The sequence below is a fragment of the Diorhabda sublineata genome, chromosome 2, assembly GCF_026230105.1.
Source record: "Diorhabda sublineata isolate icDioSubl1.1 chromosome 2, icDioSubl1.1, whole genome shotgun sequence".
In the NCBI taxonomy this organism is placed as follows: Eukaryota; Metazoa; Arthropoda; class Insecta; order Coleoptera; family Chrysomelidae; genus Diorhabda; species Diorhabda sublineata.
In genome coordinates, this window is record NC_079475.1 from 24950901 (window position 1) to 24976826 (window position 25926).

At 32.5% G+C, this 25926-nt stretch overlaps 1 protein-coding gene across 1 annotated transcript in view; it reads right to left on the bottom strand.

Annotated features, from left to right (window-relative positions):
- Positions 1-1607: 1607 nt before the first annotated feature.
- The window catches only part of LOC130453040 (kinesin-like protein KIF19), a 43131-nt gene continuing 18812 nt past the window's right edge, over positions 1608-25926 (bottom strand). The window contains exons 3-13 of the mRNA XM_056792628.1: positions 25517-25674; positions 22619-22763; positions 15143-15292; positions 13696-13997; positions 11879-12206; positions 9568-9776; positions 8315-8531; positions 6886-7099; positions 5258-5405; positions 2966-3148; positions 1608-1787 (exon numbers count right to left, since the gene is read on the bottom strand). Coding sequence (XP_056648606.1) covers positions 1727-1787; positions 2966-3148; positions 5258-5405; positions 6886-7099; positions 8315-8531; positions 9568-9776; positions 11879-12206; positions 13696-13997; positions 15143-15292; positions 22619-22763; positions 25517-25674 — 2115 coding nt within the window. The 3' untranslated portion in view covers positions 1608-1726. The remainder of the gene's footprint in view (positions 1788-2965; positions 3149-5257; positions 5406-6885; positions 7100-8314; positions 8532-9567; positions 9777-11878; positions 12207-13695; positions 13998-15142; positions 15293-22618; positions 22764-25516; positions 25675-25926) is intronic.

Sequence of the window (25926 nt, forward strand, 5' to 3'; positions counted from 1 at the left end):
GGATACTATGACAAGTGGAGAGGATGCCTTCTGATCGATACCAGCGTGGAGCGATGTATGAAGTTCCTGGAGGACGGCAACTGAGAGGAAGACCGTGCAAAAATATTGCAGTCAAATTAGCAATCAACCTCGGAATGATAGATAATAAACTAAATTTTCTTGATATTTAATTTAATCGGGGCGAAAAGTAAAAAAAAACAGTTGTTTTCAATGATCTCTTCGTATTTTTTTCAATAAATTTGAATCGATTATAAAAATGGTGTAAAATTTGTAACCAATTTTATAAGGAACATTCTTTGTAACGAGTAAAAATTATTAACGCGATAAATCAGTAGATTGCTAGTTACTCCACAATTAAAATTTAATTATTGGTATTATTACAACTGTTATATTTTATGTAAGGGAATATTGTAATTAATGCCAAACGGCGAGTTGTTGCCCCTCCCCACTGTTAACAGGAAAACGCTCGACCGCATTCTTTCATGATTAATGAATATCGATCGACGCTCTTTTATATATAATAAAACGAAATGTCGTATATTTATTGTTTCATTTGTAAATAAATATCAATAGTCAACGAAATTCAAGCAAAGATAAAAAATTAAGTTGAATACAGTCCACTTATCGAATAAACCATACAAAACCATCAGATTGGACATTTACAATTTTACGTACTCGTTTATAGTCCTTTTCTTATACTCTAATATCGACCATGTTCATATGAGTCGTTGATCGGTAGTGTTTTTTTAATATTGTGTACCTAGATTAGTTCTAGCTGTTTTCCATTTACATAAAGACTCTGATTATTCTCACCTGTGACATCATAACTCAGTTCAATGCACTTTCCTTATCAGATTCACAAGTGAGACATGAGTTTTTTTCAGCACCAGTCTGAGACCGTGTGCTATAGTGAGTTTTGTGAACTCTTATTGAAAGTGAGATCCTTATCCGCCTTGGATATAATCCGATGCAGAGTTGAGACTTCCGATTTAGTATAAAAGAATTCATGTAGTTTCATTACTTATCGAGAGTGCAGGTTAAGAAGGTCAATCAAGCCCCTCCCACCCTCTTTTCGGAGTAAAGTTGTTCTAATAGTGGATGACTTCGGGTGGTTGTTGTTGTTCTTCGTCGTCATTGTTCGCGTTAACTTCTAGCTCTGTTTTCGTCCACTTCTGGATTCCAAAAGAGTATTTAAAACAGGTGTGGCATAGGTGTTGATTGCCTGGACTAAGTTGCCTGCATAAGTGATTTCACTCTTTTCGTGTATTGGTCCTGGATTCTAGCTTGTGGTCCAGTAACTTAGCCTGCTGAAATCCTAGGTATTTATAGGTTTTTCTTCTGCAACCTTTTTGTTCCTCTGCTAAGATGTTATTTTCCTCTACGTTTTCCTCCTATAAATTCTTTTAGTTAGAATCCAGTGCTACAAATGTTGGAATATCTTCTGGGTTCTGAGAATAATAATAATTATTATTATTAATTTCAATCGTGACTTAATTTTTTAAAAAATAAACTATTATTGTTTAATAACGTTAGGTATTTCCATATCCAGATATATTACAATTTCGTAGGTAGAAATAGCTAAAACTGTATTTATCTGTCAGTAATTTATCAGTATATATAGTTATGTCAATAAGAATCAAAATATTATGATGAAAAAATTCACACATATTTTACTGAGAAAAATCATATTAATACATAAAAAAAAGATTTAGACAGCTATTTAATATTACGTTGGACCTTCTTCCGATCCGCTGAGTCGCATTTCACTGAAGCTTTTCTTCATGGAACTAAAACAAAAAAAGTAAATTTTTGAAGATTTCCCATATAATTAAGGTTCTACAGAGAAGGATTTATAAAAGAAAGATGTATATATTTCTTCTAATGACAAATATCATTTTACATAGATATTGTTTCTAAGAAAGTTCATCTTTTCTTCTAATTGTAAAACCACCCAACTCATTTTTTCCAAATTTTACCAGAGGCATAAAAACCAACTTTGTTTATTTCAATACCGCATACACTATTTTGCGAAACTTATTTCAAGTAATTTTACACTTTTAACAACTATTTGAAGAAAAAGGTCGACTCATATAATTGGGTCCAATAAAGTTGTGCTTTGTAATGGTGTTTAGATCATTTTATTTTGGCTAAAGATAAATCTTCATGAAATCTCTTTTTAATTCATAAACTTAGGTTGTTAATGAAGATGTTAATGAAGATTTTAAATATTGTGTACAAAGTTTGGATTTTTGAGACTAAAAAATATTTTTAAACTAATGAGATGTTGACATCAAAATGAATGCAATGAAGGACCTGGTTACCCAAAAAGTCATCAATGAGAAATGAGAAAACAATGGGAACTTAGAAACATGGAGTATGACCCCGTTTTAAACAATCGAAGAAATGTCTTTATTATTCTACTAACTAAACTCAATAGAAGGGCAAAACCAACCTAAGGAGTTAAATTTTCAAAAGTTATACAATGTACATAAGAGTTTTAAGCACCGTATAACATTATTTATCTATGCATAGAGATAGTTTTCAATCCTGCATTGGTATTTATTAAGGCTAACATTAAGAATAGTTTTCATATGGTGTTGCGGGCGGAAGACTGAAAATAAAACTGTCCAAGTGTTTTTTGAAATGCTATGTTTCGATTTTTTATTTGATCTTTATGAATCTTGATGTATCAACGTTTGAGTTTTAATGTACCATACATTTTTAGCCTTGATAAAGATTAAATAAAAGATCGAAACGTTGCCATTTTAAAAAATACTTGGATAGAAGGACAATAATATTAACCATGACATTAAGGATAGAGAATTAACCTCCTTGAATCGATCTTCAATAATAGCATTCATCAATACTCTGAGATTGTGTGGCATAATTCTTTCGAGTTCATAAATAAATGTATTTTTAATTTTATTAAACGAAATAAAATTGTCAAAAAACGTAAATAAAGTACCTGGAATCTGTTTTTCTTGATTTGATTGGCGGACTAGGGGGGAGTGGTGGAAGTTTTTTACTAAAGCTATGTCTTATGACAGGTTGTCCCATTAACCGATCTACACTTGAATCTGCAGAGTCTGCTGACGAAGGAGGAGAAAGAACACTTGCGTCGCTTCCACTTAAAGATGTCGGTATCCGCCTGAAAGTATTTCATGAGATAGGAGAAATAATATAACCTCTTTTATAATAGATAAAAGAAAATTTATAGATACATATACAAGTATGAAATTATGAAATAAAGAACTCATTCGCAATTAGCCATATCTACAATAAAATATTGGAATTCAAAAAATAAACAAAAATATCAAAATACCAATACTTTGACTTAGTTTAGAAAGTTTTCTACTTATAATAACATTTGAAGTTACTCATCATAGTTCTATATGCTGTAAAATTATTCAAAAACAATTATTTTCACATAGTAGTCCATAATGGACGTACTAAAGAATTTAAGGCAACTGCGAAAGTGGATTATTCATACATTAAAAAAGTCTGTATATTTTACAGCTGTTATTTGAGAATTTACTGAAATTAAAACTAGGAAAGGCACCAGGAATAGACCAAATCACGCCAAACATGTTAAAAGCGGAAGAAAGGAAAATAATAGAGGAGCTAAAATCATGCTGAACAAAATATATGACACAGGAAAAGCGCCAAAAGATTGGAAAGAGGGTATGATTATACCAATTAACAAGATGTGAGACACAAGAAACTGTAACAATTATAAAGAAATCACATTACTGCACTGATCAAAACAAATAACACATCACTAACTAAGAAGTACACATTTTTTTTACAAAAATCGATTTTATTCATCAATGTAATCGCCTTCAAGAACAATATAATCTTTCCAACGTTTCTTTAACTGCTGGATCCCGTGATTGTATGAGAATTTGTCTTTTGTATCAAAATAGGCTTCAGTTTCAGCAACTTCTTCCTTATGTGATCATGCCGACGAACATTTTTTTGAGATCAGCGAATAGCTAGCAGTCACTGGAGTCCAAGTCTGGACTATATGGTGCATTAGGAAGCTATTCGAAGTGTAATTATTTCATTTTAACCATCGTTGTTATCGACTTGTGAATGGGTGCATTGTCTTGGTAGATCAATGGTTTTTCTTCTACATATTAGGTCGCTTTTCCTTGATCTTTGCATTCAAACGATCCAAAATTTTTATGCAGTATTCACTATTGATTGTCTCTCCATTTTGGAGATAGTCGATGAACAATATTCCATGCACATTCCAAAATACTGAAGCCATAACCTTCTCAGCTGACTGTTGTGGATTTCGACTTTTTGGACGTTGTTCGTCGGCTGCAGATGATAATCGTTTTGATTTCGGAGTGAAGTGATGGATCCATGATTCATCCATTGTCACATATCGACGTAAAAAATCTGATTTATTACTTGTAAACATGGCCAAACAATGCTCCGAAGTGTACTTATTTCCCTTTATTATCTGTTTAAAGTGGAAAAACGTTATATTTAGTATTATGTATCTCAAATATCTCACTTGTCAATGTGTAACTTTTATATAGTGATTTTGTTATAAGTTTGTTCATCAATAGCAACGCATGGAGATTGATAATATGTTTCCTTTTGAATAGGGCATATTTAAAGATACTTTATTTGGTCGTTAACCTATAATTCAAAGTTCAAAAATGCGGCAGCAGCTAAATACTTTTATGGCTCTCTCGACCGCTCGATAGGGAGGAAATTAAACGTTCCACAAGCTTTGATTGGCTTAATCTTATTGTTAATTTGCGATTAATCTATGCGTGGATTGTTTGGTGATTTTTAATCGATTCGCTTAATGCAGTGATATAACCCGCATGCGAAAGTTTTAAAACAATCTGTATATATATAAAAGCGGTTTCTTATTGGGAACGTGGCAATGAAACACCAGAGTAGACTAACTTTGATATATTTTCCTAGCTTTCGAATACTTATGTATTCATCCTCTGGGACTGTATAATAATAATAATAACTGAATAATAACCGCTCATAATATAGCTGGCATTAATTATTTTTCTCGTATCTCAAACGCCTTAAAGCTAATCAATAAATTCGTTAGATGTATTTTTTTAAATAAGTACGTCAGAAAATATATCTGACAACCTTGCTTTTTGTTTTTCAAATGACTTCTGTAACAGATAACACTTTAGTTAAGTAACCGCTAAAATAATAATGAAGTAAAATGTCATTTAGAAATCGTTTTTCTTATGCGTATTTTTCCTATTATACTCACATTTTTCCTATCGGAGGTAAAATATCTGTTGGAGTATATGCCGGAGTTGTTTGAGGTATACTGAAATCCGTATAAGTGGATGCATGAATTTCTTGCTGGTAAAGATGATACAATTCTTGTAAATCTTGTGGTAGATGCATTTTCTTTTCTAAAATGTGGTATCTAGTAAATATATAAGAATGAACGAACATTGGTTATTGTAAACCGATGCAGAGCTAAACTTTTTTGAATTATGCTGTTCATCAGAAGTTGGCGGCGGATTATAACATTTTTGTACTTGGTACCTTGTGCAGTTACAGGTAGAAATGGTAGAAGTATGATATTAAATTTTAACAGAAATATATTATAACATTGACAAAATTTTATATTATATACTTAAATATGGTTTTTCAAAGTAGAGTGAAGAAGTTTTGAGTATGACTCGCTTGTTGAGGTCCATTAATTCTTTAATTTACGGTAAGAATTAAATATTTAATCCATCAATTTTTAATTAGGAACATGTTACAAGAATTACCTATAACAGATAAATAATTGTTCATATAATTTCTAGGTACTCGATCGTCTAGGTAGAGCTGGGTCAATAATTTTGAAAACAAAAAAAAGTAGGATGAAACCCATTAGAAAAGGAGAATATGATAAAAATGGAACGAAAAATCATTTACGGGCGAACTGAGATAAAGGTAAAAACCGGTTTATCTCGATTTTCGGCAAAACTACAAATAAGTATGAACCTGAATGAGCTCTAGATAAAATACTTAATACTAAACTAAACTAAATATATTGCTTAATGGAAATTTCAATATTCCAGAGTTGTCCGAAAAGTTTCCGACTTAACAAAAAAACAAGACACATTGTTCCACTTTCCATATTCCACTTTTTCCAGCGATGCTCTAACCAAAGAATAGTTGTTGACTCAAAATAGGCTTTTTCCTCGATGAAAATCTGCAATTGAAACATTCAGATTAGGAAAAAGGAAAAAGTCGCTGGATGCTATATTTGGTCTTTGGTGAGCAATTCGGAAATTTCAGCCATGACGATCACCGAAATGTGAAACGGTACGTTGGCCTGATTGAAAAAAACTTTTTCTTCTTCAAATGTGGTGGCTTTTATGTGATATTTAGACTTTTCAAGATAGTCGATGAATACAATCCCATGACTATCCCCAGAAACGGTTGCCATAACTTTTCATGCTGATGAAACGGTCTTCGTCTTTATCGGAGCAAGTTCGCCCTTTGCAATCCATCCATGCAAACCAGTGGTGTATCCAGATTACAATAACAGTTATGAATCCACGTGAAATAAAGCCTGAGAAATATTCATTGGAATGCGTTTTAGGTTCCAAATAAGCAAAGAGCGGATAGCTTGATAGCTTACGCATGCATATCTCTATATCTCTTAACCTTAATCCGCAGTTTCCAAACAATCTGATACGGCCTCGTTTGAATTCAACCCCCCAAAATTTTAAGGTCGTAACTGATGGTAGAGTGTCTAACTCCTCTTTCATTTACGTAGGCGTATTGCCTTTTATAAACAGAAACTAAGTGCTGACATCTTCAGATTGAGGTCTGAAACGTCTCCGACAACCCGGGTACAGTAGAATGTTGACTATTTAAATGAAAAATATATACCTTCCATTAACTGACGTTGCCTTGTTATGATTTCTTCACAAATTTGTCTTTGTCTATCATAACGTAGAATAAGTAGATCCCTACGTCTAAGCTCATGTTGCCTAACTAATCTTTCCGACTGTAAAGCCATTTTATCTGCTTCTAATTCGTGAACTCGACACATTAACGCTAAAATTTCCCTTTCGTCATCTGAAGATAATAATGTAGGAAGTTGCTGAAAATATTTTTATCAAACAAATTAATGATTATTCATAATGAGTTAACTGTACAGGATTGTATTCGAAAATTCGATTAATTACTAATATAAACCGCAAGTTGCAAGAAATGGCTTCAATGAGTTAGTAAAAGTGTGTATATAAACAAGGTTATAATATTTCGAAGTGAAGATATGGACATTAAATTTTCTTTCTGTAATAAAAATTGATGGTTTTTAAAATTAATCAAAATGACCTCTATTTCTATAACCGAGTTATCGTTCACAGATACCAGAGGTAAAAGAAAACTTACCTGATAAAAAACATAATATCTATTATTTTGAATTTGATTCGAAATGTTGGCTTGCTGTTCATCGAACGAGAAAATAACTTCTGTCCTGGCTAATTCCACGAAGAATATTGAATTACATCTTCTCCGAAGAACGTCGACATCCGCCGAATTTGGTGGCTCGCAATTACAAGAAGAGGATCGTAACCACTGACTAGTTGCGACGTTGTTGTGTCTCTTCAGAGTGGAGTAACCACATCTCGTTCGGGGTCTCTAATGCGAACTGAAGACGAAGCCAGCCGGCGCTGCTACTTCCTCAATGGACTCTTTCTGGCGACATCTTCACACCCTCATATATCACCTAATAATTTAATTCACATATCTCTGTCGACGGCTAGAAATCTACTTGACTCATGGTTCGCAGTTGGAAGTGGAGATGTCACCTGAAGACGTCTACAGAGGAATGTTTAGCAGCGTTTGCTGGCTGTATCTTCATTTAGTATTAGAGATTCCGAATGAGAGGCTGTTATGCTACCCCGAAGAGACGCAGCAACGTCGAAACTATTCAGTGGTTAGGTTACAATCCTCTCCTTGTAATTGCGAGCCATTAGGTATGCCAATGTCGGCGGATTGTCAATGACATCACGTTCTTCGGAGAAGATGTAATTCAATGTTCTTCGTGGTATTAGCAAGAAAAATACTTTATTTATATTAACATACGGTATAGAAATAAGAGCTGAAAAGAAAAGAGCGTAAACATTTTTCAGGTAACCAGGATAGAAGTGCTTAGAAACTTCACAAGATAGAATCTGAGAGATAAAAAGAGTCATAGATTTGAATATCCTAATAAAGGACAATATAAGAGAAAGAAGATATTAGTAACATAGCCAATAGTTTAAAGTTCTTGAGAAAATTGATACGAATAGAACTTTTTAAACTAACTTACGTCTTCTAATGTAACACCTCTTTGTCTGCAGACCTCCAACTTTTGTTCGATATGAGTACGTAATTCTGACCACCTTTCTTGTTCTCTTTCAATATCTGCTAGTTCACTCCAAGCTTGTTGAACAGCTACTTCCCCTTCATGATCAGTGTCCATATCGCTCGTATCATCTTGTTCATATCCAGCTGATCTAAAGCCACCAGCCGTATAATTTTTCCTTCTAAAAATTGCATAGTTCTAACAACCAATTGTTAAAAAGAACAAGTTACCGGAAAATATTAGATACATTACCATTTTGTATGCAATCTACAATTCCTAATTAAAGAAAGCCTCCTCCTTTTTTAGCATATCTTCTACTTATTAAGGGCATTGTTATATTTTTCTCAAGCCAAGAACTGTATGGGGTTATAAGCACAGAATTCGAAGAGTTCTCATTTGGCAGATAAAGAAATTCCTTCCAGAAAAGGGTGGTAACGTGTTAATAGGCGTGAAATTCGACTAGAGACCGGAAATAGTCATCTAAGACACCATCTTTGTACTATGCGCATATCGGACCATCCGGTACTCCACTGCTGGAGCATGGAGGAGAAAGAAACTACAGATCACATCATCTCTGAATACCCAGTAGTCACACGGGAGCGGTTCCAACACTCAAAACTCACATAACGACGTCAAAAGGTTCAAGCCAAAGCGCCTCATCAGGTTTTCAAAGGATATCGGCCTGTGGTAACGCCAAGAGCCTATCGGAAGATCTATACGCTTAACGGCCCTTGGTCCTCCCATTATTGTACTACTACTACAACTACTATGGGTAGTAATGTGAAATATCTGCGGTTAACGAAAACTAGTCCTGAGCATACGAAGCTGGATATCTTAGAACTTTTTTTAAAAAGGTGCATTCAGATGAAATCCATCATTTATATCCCTAATTTTAATATTTTTGATAGTAGTACTCATTATCATTTGGAAAATATCTTTACCAAAAAAATTTAATTAGCTGTGTGTGGAAAAACTTATTGAATAAGATCGTCACGTGATAAATTATCATATCGAACCATATTAAAGTTAAAAAAATGCTTTAGACCGTTGAAGAAGTGAAATAAACGAAAATTGTAACTGTGTTGCATCCAAAATTATACAAGCATCGTCACTGGTGATGACTCGTTGGTCCAAGTACTAATAAAACGCAAATATCAGTAGTTTCAGAAGCGTAATAATTAGCGTATAAATATATGAATCAATGTACCAGAACTCACCTAACACTTTGTTGTGTTCTTGCTCTAGATTCATTTAAACTATTTTTATATAATTTATTATTTCTAGATTCCCAGTGTGATATTATCATATGTTGTCTCTCTGATTCCATTCCCAAACTCAAAAGATGTGTATCAATTTCCATTAATTTCCTCCTTAATTTCATCTGTGTTTTAAATGTTTCTACAATTTGCTCTCGTAATTGTTGTACCTTGAAATAAAATCAAAACCATGAAATAAAAATGCTTAAAGAACATTGAAGTGTTGATATTTCTATTGAATAGGGATGATGAATACGTACTATTAGTATTTACTTTCTAAATTTCATAATTCGGGTCTAAAAAGTGCCGAAGAGTGAGAGCTTTGTAACGAGTTTTTTGTAGTCAAGGCGCAATTTTATTTATGGGACATGTAGGGGGGGGGTCAATACAAATCTAACCCCAAATTTGTGAGGTTGCCCCACTTGTCCGCCGGCCGCCATTTTGGAAAAAAGGGTGAAAATACGTTTTTCACGATATCTCAGAAACTATCAGTTTTACAAAAAATTTGTCATGACATATTTTGTAGCAATTTCTTTTGACTACAAATATGTGGATGGCACTTTCGTCATAAATTTAAAATTTAAATAGTTATAAGCAAAAAAGTGAAAAAATTTCATCAAAAATGTCCTTTTTTGTGTAATAACATTTTTGATTGATTTTACCAAAAAATTATGTCAAAACAATTTTATAAAGAATCTCTTATTATCCTTTACTATTTTTTTGAATTTCATTCCTTAAAAACCCTGTTAGGAAGAAAGAAAACTTGTCCACAAATATGATATTTTTCATATCAACTTGTCGTTTATTTATAACTCCTCCTCCTTTTACATCCAGTTGATCACAAAGACTACAATAGTACCACGGTTCTACCATGGTGTAAATTTATTTACCAAGCGGCGCCATTTTGCATCGCGTGTAGTAAGTTTGACAGTTTGTTGTGTAAAGGTACGGATGTGTTTTGTTGTTATAAAATTAAAAATTCAGTTAAAGGTAAGCTTAAAGTGATTTACATTACATTTACATTTACTATTGTATCTCATGTGATTGTTACATTTTGTGAAACAAAAGAAACTGTTTTCATATTTTGGGAATATGATCGGGAGTGGCAGGTAGATGTCGCGAAAAAGGGAAAGAACCATAACGGAAGGAAAATGGACAAAAGAGGAGTTAGCAAAAGCTCTTGAAGCCTGTAATGCTGAAAATTCTCTAAGATCAATACGTAAGAAGTTCGGCATACCCTTCAGTACGCTACAAGTTTGGATAATTGGTTAATTATAAAAAAAGTTTATTTTGGTTGAAATATAAAAAATAAATATGATATAATTGAAAACTAAGTGACTTTAGAAGTACAAATATAAATAATTTTTAATATATTTGGTTTATTTCAACAAAAGAGTTACTTTTGGTGAAAATGTTAAAAGTATTTTAGATAATTGTGATTGCATTATAAAAAATGTAGAAGATAAAACGTCCTTTTATTTTGTTTTAGTACATGAATAACCGATAATACTCCAACAGTAGACCGCCATTACCCTCATTATAGGTAATAGAGGTCAATGGAGGGTTTTACATAAGATTGATAATGTAGTTGATATATATTTTAGTCCACTATAAAGGCTGTCTAAATAAATGATTACCTATGCCGTAAGTCCCTAAAATAAATTGAAAAACGGATCAACGCTTAAGTGACTACCGTTCTCCCAACTTAACCTAAGTTGGACTGGAATTACTCATTGATCAAATTATAAGATCAGAATGTAATATTCACAAATGTTCTGTAAGGATATTTTATAAATAAAAAAGAGTGCAAAGTATGTTTTAAGAGAAACAAATGTCATTGTTAACTTGTTATTATATGCAAAAATTATTTGAAATACCAATTTTTTATAAGCTTTTATGCGGTAGATATGTGGTCTAAGATCGGCGTTTTAAAACAACAGGACGTATTGAATACAGATAAAGAACGTTGCTACATCGATTAATCTTGTACCTACGAAATCAGCTCATGAAATATAAAAATATTTTATACAATTTCCCACACTAAACCTCAATGTCAAAGACATAATAAAACGAATTGTTTATATTTGTATTAAAAATTCCTTTAGGTAATAAAAATAACAATTATCGATAATGACAATCACTATGAATATTTGTGTCCTCGGTAAAGTCATCAATAATGCAAGATCAATTCAATACAATTTTTGTATTTGAAATATATCGTATAACTTCATGTCAAAGAAGACCATAGTGGCTGTAAAGAATATTTACAAACCTCGTTTCTTCTTTCTTCTGCATTTAATTTATTCACATCAGCGGATCTGGGTCTTTCCTCTTTCATTTTATGTTGTAGTCGAGAAATTTCATCCCTTAGTTCATTTATCACAGTTTGATATTGAGTAACGTGGTAAGATACATCTAGAACGTTCCTTTCTATTTTCGTAGTAATATTATTTGCTCTGTCGGCATATATTAAAGTATTTCTAGACTCTTCTTTTTGCGCTGGGCTTGGAGATACATGAGCAATCATAACTGTCCTACAATTACCACTTAGAGCGTCCTTCAAAAGTCTGGTGAGCTTAGAATCTCTGTAATTTACGTATCTGTGAAAATTACAAAATATTTATTTTTAGTTCACTTCAAGAAGTGATTATTCATTTTTTCTTCTATAATTTTATTTATGTAATTATCAATATAATTAGAGAGAGAGAGAGCTTTATGATATCGATTATGATCTCGATTGTGTATTTTTTTTGCATTGTAAAATATTGAGCACTTAACTAATTCTGAACGTGGAGTAAGTATGCCCGCGTTCTTAAGTGGATAGCTGTGCTTTCTGAAATTGGAGAAGCGTCCTTACGAATTAGGTAAACGGATTTAAAGATGAATAAGGAAGGAAGAGTCAGGATTTTAAATCTTTATAAGAAGTCCCGGCAGAGAGCACTGCTGTTTAGTCCGAGTAAATATCAGCTCTCTTTTGTAGTTTGAAGATTCAATCAAATTGAGTCGCACCACACGCATTCCAGAAGGGAGGGCATATCGGAGATACGACTCAATAAGGGCATAATAGACTGTTAAGGAGGTGGATAAGTTCAGTTGTTTGGGAAATGATTTCAGCGCAAAGCAGGAAGAACTTAATTTTTCAGATAAAACGGCAATATGTAATTCCCATTTCAAGGAATTGTTCACAACGAGCCCTAAGAATCACAGAATGACAGAGTCAACTACATCAATGGTAGTGTTTTTTAATAAAAGAGGCTGCTATGTATTTTTATACGATGAAACTTTGATTTTAGGTCACTAGATATGATCCTATGAAGTGCCGTGAGATAAGGGCTGCTCCAAGATACTCCACTTTGAAATGTAACGTTAATTAAAGTGGCAGACTCGAAGCACTTTGCTAAAACTACGGGCATACAGAAGAAACTGTATGTTAGCATTATGAAGTTAGCATTAGCATCAGGGAGATATAAAAGCGGATCACGAGAAGGAGTTATAAAATTCGATAAATTTTTGACTACATTCACAAAGTAATTATTGAGGTTATCAGGTGAAGTATAGATTATGCTCGATGAAGAAGCCTTATTTCTTAGATCATTCACAATGGACCAAGTTTCTTTAGAAACATTACGAGAATTGGCAAGTCTCCTATTATAATCAATATCTTTAGCAGCTTTTGTTGTAATGTATAATAAAAAAGGTTCAAATTAGACGCAGTAATAATATAAAGATTGGATTAGATGTCTATTCGAAGCAATTAGTTTGAGATAGAAGAAAGAAAAATGCTTCAACTAACTAGAGAGATTCAACCATGAAGGCTACAACAGACACCGGTTTTGAGAAGTGTTCAATGTTGACTGTGGTCAGTAATAAATTGAAAACTTAGTTTTCAAAAAGGTTCGATGTGTTTCATAGTATTGTAAATAATCAGTATCCTTAATTTACATCTTTCTAATTGACATATTAATTTTATTATGAAGGGCAAAGGGGAAAAATAACCATAATGATATTTTTATAAAGTTGCTTAGAAAATTACGGTTATAAATATAAAGTTACTTAACTAAATCATGGAAATACAGTGTTTATACTTACCGAGCACCGCCACTTAATGCATTTATACAATTTCCAAGTGCCAATAAGGATCTATTAATATGTGCTCCTTCTTGTAATCTTTTACCACTATTTTTAGTTTTATTTGCTCTTTCTGAACCCGCTAAGTCGATCATAAATAATCGACCTTGTTTTATTCTTATTTTGAGATGATCCGTTTTGTTTACGGGAATTGTATGTCGTACAGTGACACTGAGAAGAGCGTGACTTCTGGAGGATGTTTGATTCATTGCTGTAGGTTCAACTGTTCTAGCTTTGTTTCCCTTGTGAAGCAGTTGCATGACCTATTAATATATTCGATAATCATTGAATAATTAACCAAAAACATGTAAAATGAATTTATTAGTAGTTATTGATATTTTTTCAGGAGAGAAATGTTTTAACGTGGCGTGTAGCCAATAAAATGCGTAAGTATTTTACGGAAGCTATGAAATAGTTTCAAACTAATTTCACTGGTGAATTAATTGTATCAAACATACATATTAATGCGTGAAAGTTGCTTTCACTTAGCCTACAGACGATTCTAATTTTCTAGAGAAATTTAAGAGAATTATAATTAAGCCATTCACTGAGATTTCCAAAAGAAGTAAAAAGAAACTAATTTCCATAAGCATTATTTTTGAATTTGTCGGATTTCAAGTGTAAAAGTTCCTACGCCTCAATTTTAACATGTCATAACTTGTCTAATCCTATGAAGAGTACAATTTTCATTATTCTCACTTTATTTATTGACGGCGCAATACGTTTTCATAACAAATAGTAATAAAACGCAGTGGGTTGAAATCATAGAATACGATCATAACATGAAGGCTAGTGCCTCCGTTAGGTAATCACCATAAATTGGACTCGAATTATGCAGTTAAGAAAATGGAGGTGGACAGTACACTTTGCAAAACATTTCCTGAAACCTGACTTACTCAAAATAAAAATGGATTCATATTGGTCCTCAGTTCACTAGTTTTTTTAGAACTCTTAGCTTGCATAGATTAGACAAACGGAATCAAATATAGCTTGTGGTTGCTGTAAATCCTAAAATCTCAAGCTTAAAGTGAATATTTTGAAAATGTTCAATGTTTTTTTTATATGTAATGTGAAGAATTTACTATCTAAGCTGACCTCCAGTTCTTTAATAACAAGTCTTTCCAGTAATAACAACATCAAAGAATACATTTTAGGTGAGCAAGCACGTCTTGTTGTATTACTTGAGTTAACTTTTTAAATTTTATTGTTACCACAAAAACTTTTATTGAACAATGTAACGAACGAAAGTGAGCCACAGAAACTGTGTTCAAATAAGAGCAAGACAAATACATTTACTATACTTCGGGTCTTGGATATATGGAAATGTGGAGGGCAATACTGCTGGCTGGACAAATTTTGTTGTTGGGATAATAAAACTGAAATTTTACAAAAAATAAGAAGAAATTACCTCATCTGTACAAGTAGTTGATATTTCTGATAGACCTGCCACTTGAATGTTCTTTCCCTTAGAGTCTTCTCGCAATTCTAGGAATCCAGATGTAGGATTGAGTAAATCTCTGATTTGCTCATTGTAGATTTCTAAATATGACATAGTAACCTGAAAGTAAATGAATAATGAGCTGAAATATATTATGATCTATTCAAATTTTATTATTATATGTTATATAATACACACTTTACTCTGACTCATTTTCGTATTGAGACGAGTTTTCCAAAGATACCTTATCTTACAAAAAGGATTTCATAAGTCATTTTTGCTTTGAAAAAGGGGTACTTTCGTAAACAATATGTGGTTTCCTCACGCAAACAGCATGAGATGATATGTATTATTATATATAAAAATTGACTACAATCTTACACGGTGTTCAATAATGCTGTGCCATATCAAAGTTACATACAATTGTCTGTTGGCTATGATTTTTTTGTCAAAACGGACATTTTATCATTTCTGTTTGGTACTGTAGAGGTTTAATTGCAAATACAAAGAAAAAAACGAGTGTATTACAAATAAATTATAGGAACGTAGCAACAAAAAACAATCTTATTCACTATATGTACACGTCTTGATTATCGCAGTAGGTTTTTTCGAAATGACCTCAAAAGACATCTATACATGCTTGAAAGTGATATTAATGTTACATTACGAACCATTTCTATAGAAACATTCCGAAATTCATTCGATATTTTCTTCATCATGTCAACCCTTGTTGTTGGTGGTATTTTGTACACTTCATTTTTACTTACATTACGAACTATTCCTATGTTCCACCATTTAATGCGACCATAGAATAATGAGTCCATTTTATTGAAATCTGGTGACCTTGGTGGTCACTGTATTGGACGATTAATTAATTAGGGTGAATAGGCGCACCGTCATGCATAAACCACATCCTTTGAAGTGTACGAAGTGCGAATTCTTCCAATAAAAGAGGTAATTGGTTTACTAGTAAATCTAATACATACATCTCAGCATTCAAATATTCGTCAAAAATATATGGTCCTACTACATATTCACCAACAATATCTCCCCACACATTCAACGACCATCTAGTTTGACTGTGTGTGACTTGTTATATGGATTAGTTGATAAATAAGAGTGAATGTTTTGGCATTTAACATAATCATTTTTATTAAACGTGGCTTCTTCTTCAAAAACAACATAGTCGAAAACGTCTCTATTCTTTTAAATAGTGAACTCCTGTTGCAAATCAATGTGGTAAGGTAAGGGTGCATTTTATTTTTGTCAAGTATTCTTTACACACCGTAGTAGCTAAGTTCTTGTTTGCTGTAAATAATCCTATGGGTAACTGCCTGAAAAATTATAATTTAATTTTCTTCTGTCACAGAAGTTTTTAATCGTTCATGCTTTTCATAACTAACTTAAACCGTGCGATTGAACCGATCCATCAATTTCTCCATCTTGCTTTTGTCGGTTGCCGTCTTTCAGGAAAATGTTGGTTTACTCTTGCTGGTAGTAAAGCGTTTTTATTGCATTCTTTTGATCCACTCTGTATCAGATTAAATGAAGATTAATCAAATGAATAATTTTCCAGAGTTTTTACTACTAATCCAATGCTTGGGCCGCAACAGATCTCCACTCTAGCATTTCCTCCATTGTACAGGATAAGATTGTGAATAATTTTAAAATTTAAAGACAAATGATGGCTATAATCCTTCAATGTTTCAAGTTGACACCTCAAAGGACAAAGGAGGCAATTAACTGTATTACACTAATCGTTCACTCTGTATATTGTTTATAGAGGGTGTATTTAAAGTAATCTAAAAGATTGCTGAGGGCTATTCAATTTCAAGACGAAAATATTTACAGAACTGTCATTTGTTTGTAATAAATGAACCTGCAGATAAAATTAATTTAAATAAAAGCAATCACATTGTTATACACATAAATAAAAAACGTACCTTTTAGAGCAGATGTCTAAACACCTTGTATACATCAAAATGAGAAAGATAATAACGATAAAAAAGTCATTTGAGTCAAATACAGTGTGATTATAAAGTAACGTGATAAGATCGACTATATCACACCTTTGCATGATTCAAAAACTGAATTTCTCATATCGACATTAACACACACATACAAAAACGAATATTGTCTGTCTTTCTATGTATTATTTATCAATGATTTACTTTAAACGGATATTTAATAGATCCTAGTATATTACTATATACAGTAGTGATTTGGAAATTACAGATATTACTATATATTTTGAGATATCACGAAAGTAGAAGAGTAAGAGTCACTGCTCACACCGAGTACATGGTGTACAAACAATTGCCATAGAAATACGATTTTGTCACAAAGTGCGCCTTTTGATCTGCTTTGATTTCAAGGTCGGCTTGACTAGCCTAATCAAAAGAAACTCATTTTTGACACAAATCACTAAACAGTTTGCAATGAATAACAATCTTTGTAATTGAATGGGGAACTAAACAAGGGGCAACTGGTTGCCAACCAGTCGGCAACGCGCTGGCAACCGACTGAGGCAAGGCAAGAAACTCGACTTGTTGATTCGCTAGCATCTTGAATCATCCGCTTCTCAAAGGTTTCAACGGACGAATGTTATTTTGTTTACAATATAATTTTTCACAGGTTAGTAATTTGTCTTCATTCAATGTATTTATTTATTTTTTTGTTTCTTGGAACTATATTTGTGTATTGATCTCGAACTTTTGTAGGTTGTAGTGTTCGGGAAACACGTGTCTTGTTCATTGATTATACAGGCTTGCACTTCTCCAAAGAAAGGTGTTCAGATATATTGACATTTTGGGCGTCTGCGGGCAAACTCGGTGTTCATGAGCCCCTATTGGCTGTCACGTAGGTCTTGGTGAGATTATGCTGGACAACTCGGAAAAGCATCTGACAGTTTCACTTCGATGATTTATGAAGTGGTGTCACCAGAAAAAGGCGAAAAACTCAACGAAAAATGTAGTGCTCGCTTATTAGAATTCTTGTTACATTCTTATGCGTCGTCTAAAAAATGTTGAGTATGCAGCGGCTGAAATACTACTTTGTTGGACTCGTCCGTTGTTCGCCTCGCATCGCTCGTATCGCAATTTTCAGACTCGTCCGACAAAGTAGCATTTTCAGTCCTTGGCATACAAATAACTAAATTATTTCGCATAATACTACATTTAATACTTTTATCGTTACGGTGGGCTATAATTAAAATGATTGAATAATTGTTTATGTTAACATATTGTATTAGGTTTTTCTGTCATTAATTGTGTAAGTGTATACATATCGAGAATCAATTCTTATTGTCATTAGTAAGAAGTGTTGAAGTAATGAAAGGTTACAGGGATCGTAAAAGTGTCATAAAACTAACCGACTAACCATCGTAACTAATCATAATAAATAATAATTAGATTTTATAAAAAGTTATGTAGTAAATCCTCTTATATCTATGTGGAAAACTGCATCACAATATGATGTTAGTGTAGGATCTTTCTCTATTATTATGATTGGGATAATGCAAAAGGTAGATGCATATCTCCATTTTACAAGTAAAAGTCTTTACCATGAAATCTCGTTTATGTCAAATAGTACAGTGAATCCTCATAATTGTAGATATTGGAGTTATAGTTGACCTTCAAAGATGTTTGAAAATTAATTATCTGCACCACTGTTATTGGAACATTCTTCGTAAAGACAATATGAATGAATGAAAATATTTATATTTCTTGTGTTCCTATAAATAATAAAAAAAGCCGTGAGCAGCAGAGCTCCATCACGAAAGTCGAATTTTTCGTCGAAAGAAGAATTTAACTAATACACAAACAAATCTTTCCATAAAATGAATTTCTTGGATATGATATCAATTCTCAATCTTATTTCTTCATATGGAAAATTTGCTATTCCTCAATAACTTTTCATTTCACAAGTTAACTCTCTCTCTCTCTCTCGAATGAAAATTCATAATTTCAAAAAAATCACCCTAGCAACGATCATACTCGTATCTTTCATTGAATAGAAGGCGGTCCAGTTCAACAATTACGACGATCAAAATGATTTCGGGCGTTTTGTGCTAGAAGAACTGAAGAAGAAAACTTTGAACTTGAGAAAGATAATTCTTCAACATCACCCCTACTTGCATGCGAAGTTCGAGCCCTCTAGTTAAACTTTTTCTGGCCAAAAAATAAGAAAATATAACAAAAATGACCATAAAATGGAGAGGGGTGGAGATGGAAAGTTTCGACCTTAGACAGGAAATCATCACGCAACTAATTGAACCTACATGTGAAATTTCATTTTTCAGTCGCTTTTCGTTTGACCTGCAGAGGCGAGCAAAGGTCAAAAACCACTTTTTTGCACTGCGGCCCCTCAAAATATTCATTTGTTTTCAACCAAACTCTAATAACATCAATCCGCCGCCAAAAAAGCCATGCTAATTTTGAACCAAATCGGACCCATAGCAATTGCTCGAGAGACGAAAATAAGGATTGTAACTTAAACAGATATATATATATATATATATATATATATATATATATATATATATATAAACTACAGACATTCGAAAAACCATCATAATCGTGTTCAGGAGGTCTCAAAACATGGGAAAAACGATGAGACCCCCATTTTTCTTCTAGTCATGCCGTCATGCCTACCGTAATAGTCTAATTTTTTCTTGAAAAATTTGACTAATGAGGTTTGTTACTATTTTGATAGCATTCAGTTTCAGCAGAATAGTAACGAAATTACTTAAATGTGCATGTGAAAAGTGGGATAAATTGAGAAATAGATAACAGTATATTAGATAACTAAACAGCAATCGCTTGATTCCATATCGACTTTTTAGAATATATGTGGATACTGTTTTGTTATCTAAGTGAATAAATTATTTATCAGTTTCTGTTAATTATCTTTCTGAGAAAACCGTTCAATTATTCTTTTCAATAATCTCAGAACAGAAAATTTTAATGCAATACTGTATATTTCTGGTCATACACTATATTTTGATATATTAGATAGGTAATGTTAATACTATTTGGTACAAAAATAGACATCATTCGATTTTATGTGTAATTACCTAATGTCGATATGAAAGATTCCCTTTTTTTAATCATGCAATGGCATAAGTATCGTTGATCTAATCATATTTTTCCATGATTAGCGGAACATTTTGATACTGTAATTTGTTCAGAAATGTTTCGATAACAACTTCATTTATAAATCATATCAATTCTAGAAGCCATAATAACTAAACAGAAACATAGAGTTAACATGAGGGGAATGGATTTACTACTCTCTATCTTTGCGGTTCTCACTAGTCGAGGTCATGGCGATCCAGAATAGAGTATAGAGAGATAGCCGCAATTCGGGCTCACTTAAACTAGCTCTTTATTAGAGTCTATCTCTGATATAAACTCTATGAACAAAATATATAAAGACGAACAAATAATAATATATAACATATGGGCTTGAAATATATAAGATGTCGATGTTCTGGAAAGAATGGTTTTTACAATATACAATATGACAGATTAATTTTAGATCGTTATATAAAAAACTACACAATATATTTTAGTGAGGCATCTCTTGCCAAAGCTACCCACTTACTTTGCAGATTATATTTGTAATTTCTCTATTTTATGCTTGCTGTTTTTATTCATAACCTTATCCATAAACTAGTAGGAATTTAGAATCGTGGAATCAACTCCCTGAACGGCTTTCAAACGGTAATTGTAGCAGAATGGTAACAACTATCCAAAAATGAAGGTTAATCAAATTCGATTTATATCACTCAATTAGTCTAGAAGAACATTTTTTTGACAAAAATCGATTTTATTCATTAACTTAATCTCCTTCAAGAGCAATACAATCATTCCAATACTTCTCTAACTTCTCGATGCCATGCTTGTCGAACGATTTGTCTTTTGCCTCAAAATACGATTCAGTTTCAATACTTGCTTCTTCATTTGAGCTGAATTTTTTACCGGCGAACATTTTTTCGAGATCAGTCAATAGCCAGTAGTTACTGGGGGCCAGATCTTGACTATACGGTGGATGAGAAAGCAATTCGAAGAGTAATTCTTTTAATTCAACCATCGTTGCCATCGACTTCTTAATCGGTGCATTGTTTTGGTGATTTTTTCTTGACATATGAGGCTGTTTTTCCTTGATTTTTGCATTCAAACGATCCAACATTTTTATGTAGTATTCGCTATTGATTGTCTCCCCCTTGTAGAGATAGTCGATAGAACAATATTCCATGCACATTCCAAAATACTAAAGCCATAACCTTCTCAGTTGACTGTTGTGCCTTTGGACTCTTCGGACGTGGTTCATAGGCTCCAGTCCACTCAAATCATGATCGGTTTGATTCCGGAGTGAAGTGATGGATCCATGTTTCATCCATCGTCATATATCGACATAAAAAATCTAATTTATTACGTGTAAACATGGCCTTACCCTGCTCTGAATCATCAACACGTTGTTTTTGATTCAAATGTTCATGCATAATTGTAAACACACTGTTTTCTGATATCTTTCCGGCTCAGTTATTTCACGTAATTTCGATTTACTTTGTCTAGATTCTCAAGACTATGCCAAGAATCTCATATTCATATTTCTTATGTTTCCGATGCAACATACTAAATGGTTAAACTGTATTCATTCCATTATAATTCACTAGAATAAGTGACAAAAATTAAAATTCTCTAAAGTAAAAACGTGAAAAAGTTCTTATCAAGCACAATGCGAAAATAATTCCATTCAAAGAACAAGCTTTTAAATGGTTTGTTGTCTGCTCCATATACATCAATCATTCATGATATTATGACAATAACTACTATCAATCATTAATATAAGAATCTAATATTTATATACCTACTTTAACAACGAACTCGAGGAATTATCGGAAATTGATGATTCAAAAAGACTCTTAGAGAATTAAATCGACAAATTGAATATTTATCATTTTATCAGATCATATTTCTTTAAAGGACAAATATATCGAACTAAAACGTTGTTTTAAATTATGCAATAAATTTAAATTTAGTATGCAAAATCGGTAAAAATGTTACATGGAGCTAATTATACGCTCATATATTTATAACGGTATTTACGTATGTCAGTAAATATTCGCTTATACCAAGAAAGCATTTGAGATATCTAGAAACACTCTAGAAACATTCTAATATTAAGAAACCTTGCAGGTATACTTATTGGTATTTTTAGAACAACGATCATTGCTGCGTTCTGTAGTTACAACACAGAAGTGAACATATCACGTCAAAAGCGTGAGATAATATAGGTGTATTACCATTTTTAAAATGAACTAGTATAATAAACGAAAGTTCTCGATATACATGACTTATTGACCATTATATAGCCACATAGTACAATCTACTTGATTTAATTCGATATCTACATGAAATTGAAGTGCTTAAATCATCTTACCGAGTATTCATCTTCTTTGTCTTTCACTGCTTCAAATAAATCATTTAGAGCTCTAATCATGATACCTGGTGCTGATCGCGTTCCTACCATTGTATGAGTTTTTCCTGCACCAGTTGCTCCGTAAGCGAATACAGTACAATTATATCTGAAATAAAATAGAATAACTGATACCTCAGATCACTACTGTCAAATTACTCTGAAAATTCATCTGTAGTTTTTTTCCATTTAAAATAAAATCACGATATAAAACATTGATGGTCATGATGGAATAGAGAGAACACTTAAAAAGTAAAACGTTTTGAGTTATTTGCTAGTGTAGAGGTGAGAAATAATAGTAATAGCTATTACAGAGTACAATTGAGAAAATCCTAGTGGGTTAATCTCCGTGATGTCCACTTTATTTTTTATTAGATACAATGGAACAAATAATATTTAATATTAATATTTAAATATGAAACCGATGTTTGCAAACCAAAATTTCAACACTTGTTTGGACAATAAAAATCCAGAAACCATAAATTCCCCGTTTTGTTTCCAAACACTGTTCATCAACACTGTATCGTTTGTTGTCCCAGAAAACATCGATGCTGTGCGCAAACTGACATAGCAAGATCGTCATGTGACATACCGTAAGATTGAGGCATATTTGGCTGCCAAAAAGATATATTCGCGTTGAATACCGCATTATATGACAATCTGTCAAAAAAAGATCCTTTTGGTGCAAAGAAATGCTGAAAAAATTCAATCACAGTGCTTCAAAAGGCGTCTATAAGATTATGACAATGTAACAATCGACTGTATTAAATGCAAATCTTCGCCTGTTTTTTCGGAATAAGTGGACGTGTCGCCACCGTTCCATTAAAGTATCGTTAAACGGTCAATTCTGAATAGTACACCATAATTTGTTTGCCAGAATTGTTCGAAAAAATCAATGAAACCAATCGCAGAAGAAGAATCATTCTTTACGATGACAATGCGGGCTCTCACACATCAGTTCAAGCAAAAACTTTTTTGAACAATCAAAACTTCGAAGGGATCATACGCCGTGCAGTCGTTGTTTGGCATCCAATCATTTCTTCTTATTTCTGCAGATCAAACATAAATTCCGAGGTCAACGTTTTTCTACACCTGAAGAAGCGTTGATGCGTTCAAATCACATGTTTTGGAGGTACCTCAATCGGAATTGAAAAATGCTTCGACAACTCGTTTACAGGCATGCAAAAGTGTATTTATCGTAATGGAGAATACTTTGAAAACAATAAAGCCTTATACAATCATAAATATTTGTTTTTATTTGCCTATCTCAAAACTTAGGCAGCAACCCTAGTATTAAGTTCGTGCAATCACACAACGTATACAGTCTCTTGAAAGTTTCTAATAATGTTGAATCATACCAACCCTAGAAAATATGATTCATGGTTCGAATTTTCTCATATTTTTTCCATTATCATAACTCAATGCACAGCTTCATACATTGGTGTCCACTTTTTTTTCATGCTCACTTTTTCAAATAAATTTTACCAGAAATCAATTATTAATATGTAAATTTACATCAGTTAATAATTAGTGTCATTGTTCTTATTTATTTTGTTTCCTTGTAGTTATGAACTAGTTCAATTAAATAATAATATTTACACTTACATTACGTTCTGTATAATTAACGGATGGATTAATTAATATGCCTACTTCTAGTTATAAAACCGCTAAACTATAATCAATAATACGTAAATAACAGAATTACATAGTAAGTGACATTTTCCATGTTTACCTTCATGGTCGATTGGAAGCTCCATTTATTCATTTGATTGCCTCCTAATATTGATAGAATATTGTATGTGAATGTTTATATTATATGCCAAATGGGACAACTTAGAGAATGTATTTGAGTACTTGTTAAATTTTATTCAATTACTCGCAAACTTATTCTGTCTTGAAGTAATAACAAAAGACAAAAAGCAGGAAGGTCATTATGATGTGAGTGTTAGAGTCAAATTTTCTGAACCTTTCTGGATTCAAAACAAGATCCATCAACGATATTATATAAATGCCAATAGAACATTCTTTAATACACCGCATTTCTTATCTCATAACATCATGTCAGAAGTTCAATTTCCAATTGAAAAAGGGTGCTAAAGCTGGGACATCTTTCGATTTCAAAACTAGATAAAAATAAACAAAAAATAGACAAACTTGTTCGTTTAAACACGTGATGGACTATGATGATGACAGTTCCATGCAAAGCATTTCAACGGAAGATTTGGAAAGATAAGGAGTGACTGCTCAATTGATTCCGAGATTTTTGAGTTTGAACAAAAGAATTAGTATTTTAATTTGGATGAAATTAAAATAACATCGTCATTCATAAATAAAAGGATCCAGAGTTTAATTTCAGTCTCCGAAGACGATAACTTGATTATCGAAACGCGCGTCAAACAGTATAATTGTGAGTGTTGGATTTTGATAGAGTAACCAGTGTGTTTAGTCTGATAAGTGCCATTTCTATTAAAAATCCTCCATTTTTACTTTTTTGTTAATAAAATCATTCACATTGAAAGACTATTTCAATTATCAAGTGGACAAAAACATCATTAGGACTGACTTGATTTGACATTAGCAGAAACAAGAATTCTAACTAAATAACTATATTAGCACTTTAAATTTTGGACATTTTTGATAGTGCAAAATGTACGTATTAAAAGTATTTACTAGGAAATATGAAAACCTATGTAAATGGTGAATGTACGTATGTTTGTATCGTTCATGATTTCATATACACTGCGACCCAAAAGATCTATTTTGTCCCATAATAACACACTGTTTAGAGCGCTCATCTATTAATCCCGTTCCCGTGATAGTTGTAATGGTAAATATATATAATGTAGATATTTCTTTACTCACCCCTTAAGAATATCAGTGATTAAACTTTTTGTAGTGACTTTATAGACTTCTTCTTGGGTAGAGTCTTCTCCGAAAACCACATCGAATGAATATTGTTTTTCTAAGCCCTTTCTCTGCCGAATGGCATCTGATTTATCAGTATCTTCTAAAATGATATTCTGCAAATTGAAAAAACTGAATTTTAGAGGTATTAACTTGAACAATATCTCTCAAATAAAACATGAATAGAGCTTATAGCATTCCATAATAGATCAATATTTTTATTCCACGAATAAGGAACGGAAATTGATTTGAAAACTAATATCGTTTTTTGTTAGTGAATTGAAAGATTATTTACTTGTATTCCGGTTTGAAACAAATTAATATTATGCTTTTGATTCTTGATGATCCTGTTGATTCCTTGATAAGTT